We start from the raw sequence: 9,952 nt of genomic DNA, 5'->3' as shown, positions 1-9,952 counted from the left end.
TGGGACAAACATGAAGTGGAACGACATTTATTGGATATTTCAAACTAATTTAACAAATCAAAAACTGAAAAATTGGGCGTGCAAAATTATTCAGCCCCCTTAAGTTAATACTTTGTAGCGCCACCTACAGCTGTAAGTCGCTGGGGTATGTCTCTATCAGTTTTGCACATCGAGAGACTGAATTTTTTCCCATTCCTCCTTGCAAAACAGCTCGAGCTCAGTGAGGTTGGATGGAGAGCATTTTGTGAACAGCAGTTTTCAGTTCTTCCACAGATTCTCGATTGGATTCAGGTCTGGACTTTGACTTGGCCATTCTAACACCTGGATATGTTTATTTTTGAACCATTCCATTGTAGAGTTTGCTTTATGTTTTGGATCATTGTCTTGTTGGAAGACAAATCTCCGTCCCAGTCTCAGGTCTTTTGCAGACTCCATCAGGTTTTCTTCCAGAATGGTCCTGTATTTGGCTCCATCCATCTTCCCATCAATTTGATCTTCCCTGTCCCTGCTGAAGAAAAGCAGGCCCAAACCATGATGATGCCACCACCATGTTTGACAGTGGGGATGGTGTGTTCAGGGTGATGAGCTGTGTTGCTTTTACGCCAAACATAACGTTTTGCATTGTTGCCAAAAAGTTCAATTTTGGTTTCATCTGACCAGAGCACCTTCTTCCACATGTTTGGTGTGTCTCCCAGGTGGCTTGTGGCAAACTTTAAACAACACTTTTTATGGATATCTTTAAGAAATGGCTTTCTTCTTGCCACTCTTCCATAAAGGCCAGATTGTGCAATACACGACTGATTGTTGTCCTATGGACAGAGTCTCCCACCTCAGCTGTAGATCTCTGCAGTTCATCCAGAGTGATCATGGGCCTCTTGGCTGCATCTCTGATCAGTCTTCTCCTTGTATGAGCTGAAAGTTTAGAGGGACGGCAGGTCTTGGTAGATTTGCAGTGGTCTGATACTCCTTCCATTTCAATATTATCGCTTGCACAGTGCTCCTTGGGATGTTTAAAGCTTGGGAAATCTTTTTGTATCCAAATCCGGTTTTAAACATCTTCACAACAGTATCCCGGACCTGCCTGGTGTGTTCCTTGTCTTCATGATGCTCTCTGCGCTTTTAACGGACCTCTGAGACTATCACAGTGCAGGTGCATTTATACGGAGACTTGATTACACACAGGTGGATTGTATTTATCATCATTAGTCATTTAGGTCAACATTGGATCCCTCAGAGATCCTCACTGAACTTCTGGAGAGAGTTTGCTGCACTGAAAGTAAAGGGGCTGAATGATTTGCACGCACAATTCTTCAGTTTTTGATTTGTTAAAAAAGTTTGAAATATCCAATAAATGTCGTTCCACTTCATGATTGTGTCCCACTTGTTGTTGATTCTTCACAAAAAAATACAGTTTTATATCTTTATGTTTGAAGCCTGAAATGTGGCAAAGGTCGCAAAGATCAAGGGGGCCGAATACTTTCGCAAGGCACTGTATACTACAATACAATCTAGGATACAATCTAGGATACAATCTGGAAATGTGTATTTCTTGTTGCTGTCTTGGTGTACAAACACCCATCTAAAAACAAACTTCAACATCCGACCCTCAAGTCCCTCTAGGAGCTTTATTAGTGTGGACGTCATCTTTGTTAGCATTTCATAGGTTATTGCAAAGAAAACAGGGAAAGATCAAATCTGGTTTACTGCAGGTCTTTATTGGTGTTGGGTCATCGATAAAGCCCCCAGCTCGTTTGTAGCTCAGACAATAAAGTTGTAGCAGCATAGAGGTGAGAGGGACACTGTGTTTCTGAGACAAGCCTATAAAATGTGTAATGGGCTAAAGCTGCCAGGAGGCCACAGTGGATACTAAGGCTTTATTAAAAGACACATAATAAGTTATGAGAATACACACAGCGGAGTCACGTCTTTGCTGCTTGCAATGAAAGACTAATGAATAATAAAATGTGTGTGTGTGCATCAGTGTGTGTGTGTGTGTGTGTGCATCAGTGTGTGTAATAGCCCATGTGTGTGTATGCATCATTCTGTGTTTGTGTGCATGTGCGTGTACACACACACACACGCGGGCTCTTACTCTGGGCTCTTATTCATGATTTGCTTATTATTAATGATTCATTGATGATTTGCTCATCTTATTAATGATGAGCTTCTTTATAGAGCAGAGTTTAATGAGTCTTTCAGTCTGGAGAGGGAGGGTTGAGATATAAATCCATGTGAGTCTCACCCAGAACGGCTCTTATCCTCCCTCCCTCCCACCTGAACATAATGCAACAACAGCAGGGGGTTGTTATTAATGAGGAGAAACATGTCTGTTGCATAAATGTGTTCACAGCTTATGCATTTTCAAAGCGCTTGGGTAACACTTTGGGTACAGGCATACTGGTACAAGCTCTTGGGTAACACTTTGGGTACAGGCATACTGGTACAAACTCTTGGGTAACACTTTGGGTACAGGTGTACTGGTACAAGCTCTTGGGTAACACTTTGGGTACAGGCAAACTGGTACAAGCGCTTGGGTAACACTTTGGGTACAGGCATACTGGTACAAGCTCTTGGGTAACACTTTGGGTACAGGCATACTGGTACAAGCTCTTGGGTAACACTTTGGGTACAGGCATACTGGTACAAGCTCTTGGGTAACACTTTGGGTACAGGTGTACTGGTACAAGCTCTTCTAATGGCCATGAGCTGACATAGATGCTCATAGTCTCCTATTGTCTTGTTATGATAAATGAGACTAACAGGAGGTCCCATGATGTAGATGCATCATACACTGGTTGATTATATAAAGTGTGATGTGACTACTAACACTGTAAGGACATTAAAATCCTGAATGCAACTCAAATGCCATAACTGACTGTGACTTTCTGCACTTTGGCCCCGACCTCTCAGAAGGGTCCACCTGCACGATGTCAGAGTGGATCACCTGGTCTCCGTGCAGCATGTCATGTGGGATGGGCCTGCGGTCCAGGGAACGCTACGTCAAGCAGTTCCCTGACGATGGCTCTGTGTGTACATTGCCTACTGAGGAGAACGAGAAGTGTATTGTGAACGAGGAATGCAGTGAGTAGCTTTAACCCCTGAAATCAATGGTTCACAAAGTCATTTATCACAAACATTGCTGCATTTAGCAAAGTTTTCTTTTAATCAGGTAAACAAACATTTTCCGAGGTATAGGAAACTTTTGATTAATCTGTGTATGCGCTTTTCATATAAACAAATCTATGTATTTCTAGGCTGTAGATAAATGAGGCTCATTGTGTGCATCAATTCTCAGTGGAAGAGCATCTGCTAAATTATTCAAATGTACTGTTCAAACTATTAGGATGATGTATAATTATGCCTGATTACAGGACAAAGTAATGCATATGTGGATTAAGTTCTGTCTCTCCCATTGAACACACCCACTCCCCCTCTCTTCCTCTCCCCCACCTCCCTCCTCTTCCCACTCCCCCTCTCTTCCTCTCCCCCACCTCCCTCCTCTTCCCACTCCCCCTCTCTTCCTCTCCCCCACCTCCCTCCTCTTCCCACTCCCCTTCTCTTCCTCTCCCCCACCTCCCTCCTCTTCCCACTCCCCCTCTCTTCCTCTCCCCCACCTCCCTCCTCTTCCCACTCCCCCACCTCCCTCCTCTTCCCTCTCCCTTTCTCATTCCTCTCCCCCACCTCCCTCCTCTCCCCACTCCCCCTCTCTTCCTCTCCCCCACCTCCCTCCTCTTCCCACTCCCCTTCTTTTCCTCTCCCCCACCTCCCTCCTCTTCCCTCTCCCCTTCTTATTCGCTCCTCCTCTTCCCTTCCCCCTCTCTTCCTCTCCCCCACCTCCCTCCTCTTCCCTCTCCCTTTCTCATCCCTCTCCCCCACCTCCCTCCTCTTCCCACTCCCTCTCTCTTCCTCTCCCCCACCTCCCTCCTCTTCCCTTCTCTTCCTCTCCCCCACCTCCCTCCTCTTCCCTCTCCCCTTCTTATTCCCTCCTCCTCTTCCCTTCCCCCTCTCTGCCTTTTCCCCTCTTAACTGTCTGATCCCCACTCCCCCTCTCTTCCTCTCCCCCACCTCCCTCCTCTTCCCTCTCCCTTTCTCATTCCCTACTCCTCTTCCCTTCCCCCTCTCTGCCTTTTCCCCTCTTAACTGTCTGATCCCCACTCCCCCTCTCTTCCTCTCCCCCACCTCCCCCCTCTTCCCTCTCCCTTTCTCATTCCCTACTCCTCTTCCCTTCCCCCTCTCTGCCTTTTCCCCTCTTAACTGTCTGATCCACACTCCCCCTCTCTTCCTCTCCCCCACCTCCCTCCTCTTCCCTCTCCCTTTCTCATTCCCTACTCCTCTTCCCTTCCCCCTCTCTGCCTTTTCCCCTCTTAACTGTCTGATCCCCCCCTCTTTTTAGCACCCAACAGTTGTCTGGTGACAGAGTGGGGTGAGTGGGACTCCTGCAGTGCCACCTGTGGGCTGGGTATGAAGAGAAGGGAACGCATGGTGAAGATGCCTCCCCCGGACGGCTCCATCTGTGGGGCTGAGGTGCTGGAGGTGGAGAAGTGCATGATGCCAGAGTGTCGTGAGTAACACACACACACACACTCCCGGACACACAATCCCGCACACACATTCCCGCACACACACACACAGTCACACACAGATAAGCATATGCAGGCTTATACAAACAAACACACACATGCACACACACGCTCATCTGTACACACACATGAACACTTGTACACACGTACGCACACACTATCACTCACACACCACAACAAATGCCAACCAGATGAAATCGGATAGACACTGATTTTGTGTGTGTCCTGTGTGCACAGACACCATCCCCTGTATGCTGTCTCCGTGGTCTGACTGGAGTGACTGCAGTGTGACGTGTGGGAAAGGCATGCGGACGAGGCAGCGCGTGCTCAAGTCTCCTGTGGAGCTGGGAGAGTGTACAGAGGACCTGGAGCAGGTGGAGAAGTGTATGCTGCCAGAGTGTCGTAAGGACCATTCACACACACGCACACACATTGGTGTGAATCTACTTTCTTCATGTGTGGACACACCAACTGAAACAGTACTTCACATGTGTAGTTCATAATAATGCTGATTATTATCTTCATTGTGCAACCGAGCATCCGTCTGCTTATAATACACTCTCTATCATATCCACATGCACACACACGCCACAATTACACTTATAACACACTTGGCTTGTTAGTGTGTACACATCTTTATGTCATCTGCGTTAGGGGTGCCCATAGTCTCATCTCCAGCCCAAACTCTCCCAGATAGGGTTATCGTGAGAATGCCCTGGTGGAGTATTAGCAGGTTTATATGAGAGGGAACATTGGAACCCAGAAGTGCCCATGTGCTCTCACATTTAAGCCTGACTTAATAGGTTATATATATATTCTAGTCAGGTACGAGACTGGCAGACACATTACCATAGGAAAATACTCTCTTTCTCCTCTCCTTTCTCCTGTTCCCTAGAAAATGAGGGAGCTAATTTAAGGGCTGTATTGTGAAGAAAGGGATTAAAAGTCAGAAATAACCAGCTTTAACTTTGGCAGACGTCATTGTATTGGGGTGAAAAAGCTTGTTAACTGGTCTTCCTTCAGTCTTAGTGAGGGGATAAAGCTGGCCGTATTATTCTGGCCAGCCCTAATCATCCTTGCAGTTCGTAAGAATGTTCTCGTTATGGACATACAGTGCCTTGCGAAAGTATTCGGCCCCCTTGAACTTTGCGACCTTTTGCCACATTTCAGGCTTCAAACATAAAGATATAAAACTGTATTTTTTTGTGAAGAATCAACAACAAGTGGGACACAATCATGAAGTGGAACGACATTTATTGGATATTTCAAACTAATTTAACAAATCAAAAACTGAAAAATTGGGCTTGCAAAATTATTCAGCCCCCTTAAGTTAATACTTTGTAGCGCCACCTTTTGCTGCGATTACAGCTGTAAGTCGCTTGGGGTATGTCTCTATCAGTTTTGCACATCAAGAGACTGAAATCTTTTCCCATTCCTCCTTGCAAAACAGCTCGAGCTCAGTGAGGTTGGATGGAGAGCATTTGTGAACAGCAGTTTTCAGTTCTTTCCACAGATTCTCGATTGGATTCAGGTCTGGACTTTGACTTGGCCATTCTAACACCTGGATATGTTTATTTTTGAACCATTCCATTGTAGAGTTTGCTTTATGTTTTCGATCATTGTCTTGTTGGAAGACAAATTTCTGTCCCAGTCTCAGGTCTTTTGCAGTTTCCATCAGGTTTTCTTCCAGAATGGTCCTGTATTTGGCTCCATCCATCTTCCCATCAATTTGATCTTCCCTGTCCCTGCTGAAGAAAAGCAGGCCCAAACCATGATGATGCCACCACCATGTTTGACAGTGGGGATGGTGTGTTCAGGGTGATGAGCTGTGTTGCTTTTACGCCAAACATAACGTTTTGCATTGTTGCCAAAAAGTTCAATTTTGGTTTCATCTGACCAGAGCACCTTCTTCCACATGTTTGGTGTGTCTCCCAGGTGGCTTGTGGCAAACTTTAAATGACACTTTTTATGGATATCTTTAAGAAATGGCTTTCTTCTTGCCACTCTTCCATAAAGGCCAGATTTGTGCAATATACGACTGATTGTTGTCCTATGGACAGAGTCTCCCACCTCAGCTGTAGATCTCTGCAGTTCATCCAGAGTGATCATGGGCCTCTTGGCTGCATCTCTGATCAGTCTTCTCCTTGTATGAGCTGAAAGTTTAGAGGGACGGCCAGGTCTTGGTAGATTTGCAGTGGTCTGATACTCCTTCCATTTCAATATAATCGCTTGCACAGTGCTCCTTGGGATGTTTAAAGCTTGGGAAATCTTTTTGTATCCAAATCCGGCTTTAAACTTCTTCACAACAGTATCTCGGGCAACAGTATGTGTATGTGGCAAAAGGTCGCAAAGTTCAAGGGGGCCGAATACTTTCGCAAGGCACTGTAAGTCAGAGAATTTGTTTCCAGGGGATTCATATTGTGGTATGTTTAGAACAAGGAACACTAATGCAAAGTCATGATGTGTATCTTCAAGCTTTCTTCCCATATTAACTCTTCACCTTTCTTACTCCACCCTATCCCCCTCTTCATTATCTCTCATCCCCCCCCCCTCTCTCTCTCTCTCTCTCTTCTCTCTCTCTCTTTCTCTATCCCTCTCTCTCTCTCTCTCTCTCTCTCTACAGCAACAGACTGTATGGTGTCAGAGTGGACGGAGTGGTCTGAGTGCAACAAATCCTGTGGTAAAGGTCACATGATCAGGACACGCATGGTGAAGCTGGAGCCTCAGTTCGGAGGGGACTTGTGTCCCGAGACTGTACAGAGGAAGAAGTGTAAGATCAGGAAGTGTAACCGCGGCGGTGGCCAGGGACAGGTCAACAGCGACGAGAAGAAACGTCGCAAGGAGGCGAGGGAGAAGAGGAGGAGCAAACAGGGGGGGCGACAGGGGGAGGAGACCACGTCGACCGCTGAACACCCAGGTTGGTGGGACTCCACTCTGACCAGATTTTTTCATCAGCGTATGCGTACTTCTTTTGACCTTCCCCCGATTAATATAAACAGAGTAATGTGTTTACATGACTATTGTATAATCTACCTATTGCCATGATCAGTTTAATATTGCATTATTAGTGTGCATGTAAATGTACTCATAGAAAACTAACAGTTTTGATAGTCATTATCTTCAATATGATCTTTGCTATTCTTTAACAAGGAACACATTTCCATGAAAATGTATAAAATGTCTTTCTCCATGCCTTCTCTCTCTTTCTCTCTGGTCAGGCTGTAAGATGAGGCCATGGTCCAACTGGACGGACTGTACCAAGCTGTGTGGCGGGGGGATTCAGGAGCGGCTCATGACAGCCAAGAGGAGGCTTAAGAGCGCCCAGCTCCCCAGCTGCAAGGACAGGAAGGAGATCCGAGCGTGTAACGTGCACCCCTGCTAGATGGACCAAGTTGGGATGGGTACGGAGTGGGTGGAGGTTGCCCATAAACACTGGTGTGAGCTCAGTTGTTTTCCCCTCTGACAGTTCAGATTAGGTTTGGGGATTGTAAGCTGATCCTAGATCTGTGCCTATGGGCAACTTGGTTATGTGACGGAGCGTGAGGTGGCATAGTGTCACTCACTCTGTTTAGGACTGGCACGGACCTTAATCTCTCTTGGTTTAATCCAGGGCTGAGTCTGAAGATTCTAGATTGGGGAAGGTACACTGGTTCTGTATACACCTCTAGTCAGAGTTTGGAAAGAGTTTAGCAAATTCTGAAATGACCCATCCGTCAAGGTCAAAGGTCATGTGTTATTTTACAAGAAGGAAGGAAGGAATTCCCTTGGTCTCTTCTCGGGCCTAAAACAAACAGCCATTTCGAGAGAGGATCTAGGCTTCCCAAAATAATGCCTAGCCTCTGATGAACCTGACTGATTTTCCTCTGTTCGTAAATTAACTAGCTCTGTTACATATAGGATTATTCTGCAAGATTACTGTAAACTTGTTGTGGTATAATATTCTTGAATAATGATAATGTTGAAAACACCAATTGATTTAATAAGCGATAGTACTGTTAGGCTATATCCTGTAGTATCCTCTTTGGTAGTGTATATTATCCCAGAACTTAAAGCACAGTTACCCAGCCATTCCAGCATTTTATAATCCTTCAGAAAAAAAATATGTTTCTAGGATCAAGAAATCTCCTGTATGACTTTTTACTCAGCTGTACTACTGTTCATGTAGACACACCGCAACTGAAATCTCTATGATTTTGTGCATTGTTATTATAAGATCATTTTTTTAAAAAATTTTTTGCTGTGGATTTTTTGATAGGAATATCACCCAAGAGTCTTACCAAAGTCTTGTGTAGATGTTTTTTACGTGTCTTTCACTTCTCTTTTTTCTCTGCTCCTCTAACATATTCATATTTTGGAATATATCACCTTTACAATAAAAGTAAATGTTAGAAATTGTCATACGGATGTTTATTATTCTTTGAATACCATTTATATTGATGTAAATGTATTATATTACGTTGAGGTCCATATTCATGCCAGGGTTTACATACCATACATAAACCAGTGCACTTCATACTCTTGGCCACTAGATGGAGACTATAAGCTATAACCTTTATTTAACCAGGTAGGCTAGTTGAGAACAAGTTCTCATTTACAACTGCGACCTGGCCAAGATAAATCAAAGCAGTTCGACACATACAACAACACAGAGTTACACATGGAATAAACAAACATACAATCAATAATACAGTAGGAAAGTCTATATACAGCATGTGCAAATGAGGTAGGATAAGGGAGGTAAGGCAATAAATAGGCCATGGTGGCGAAGTAATTACAATATAGCAATTAAACATTGGAGTGATAGATGTGCAGAAGATGAATGTGCAAGTAGAGATACTGGGGTGCAAAGGAGCAAGATAAATAAATAAATTCAGTAATGGGATGAGGTAGTTGGATGGGCTATTAACAGGTGGGCTATGTACAGGTGCAGTGATCTGTGAGCTGCTCTGACAGCTGGTGCTTAAAGCTAGTGAGGGAGATATGAGTCTCCAGCTTCAGTGATTTTTGCAGTTCGTTCCAGTCATTGGCAGCAGAGAACTGGAAGGAAAGGCGGCCAAATGAGGAATTGGCTTTGGGGGTGACCAGAGAGATATACCTGCTGGAGCGTGTGCTACGGGTGGGTGCTGCTATGGTGACCAGTGAGCTGAGATAAGGTGGGGCTTTACCTAGCAAATACTTGTAGATGACCTGGAGCCAGTGGGTTGTGGTGACAAAACAGATGGCACTGTGATCGACTGCATCCAGTTTGCTGAGTAGAGTGTTGGAGGCTATTTTGTAGATGACATCGCCGAAGTCTAGGATCGGTAGGATAGTCAGTTTTACGAGAGTATGTTTGACAGGTAGAGTCAGTAAACCAGTAGGTGCCCATCTAA

The 9,952-nt window shown here is 44.9% G+C and overlaps 1 protein-coding gene across 1 annotated transcript in view; it reads left to right on the top strand.

Annotated features, from left to right (window-relative positions):
• Nucleotides 1-8,978, top strand: part of LOC109888407 (spondin-1-like) — a 115,027-nt gene extending 106,049 nt beyond the window's left edge. The window contains exons 11-15 of the mRNA XM_031815835.1: nt 2,843-3,081; nt 4,394-4,561; nt 4,818-4,982; nt 7,204-7,497; nt 7,799-8,978. Coding sequence (XP_031671695.1) covers nt 2,843-3,081; nt 4,394-4,561; nt 4,818-4,982; nt 7,204-7,497; nt 7,799-7,962 — 1,030 coding nt within the window. The 3' untranslated portion in view covers nt 7,963-8,978. The remainder of the gene's footprint in view (nt 1-2,842; nt 3,082-4,393; nt 4,562-4,817; nt 4,983-7,203; nt 7,498-7,798) is intronic.
• Nucleotides 8,979-9,952: the final 974 nt, after the last annotated feature.

The sequence above is a fragment of the Oncorhynchus kisutch genome, linkage group LG3, assembly GCF_002021735.2.
Source record: "Oncorhynchus kisutch isolate 150728-3 linkage group LG3, Okis_V2, whole genome shotgun sequence".
NCBI lineage: Eukaryota > Metazoa > Chordata > Actinopteri > Salmoniformes > Salmonidae > Oncorhynchus > Oncorhynchus kisutch.
Note: the sequence above shows the minus strand (reverse complement) of the source record. Positions and strands in the feature narration are given on the sequence as shown.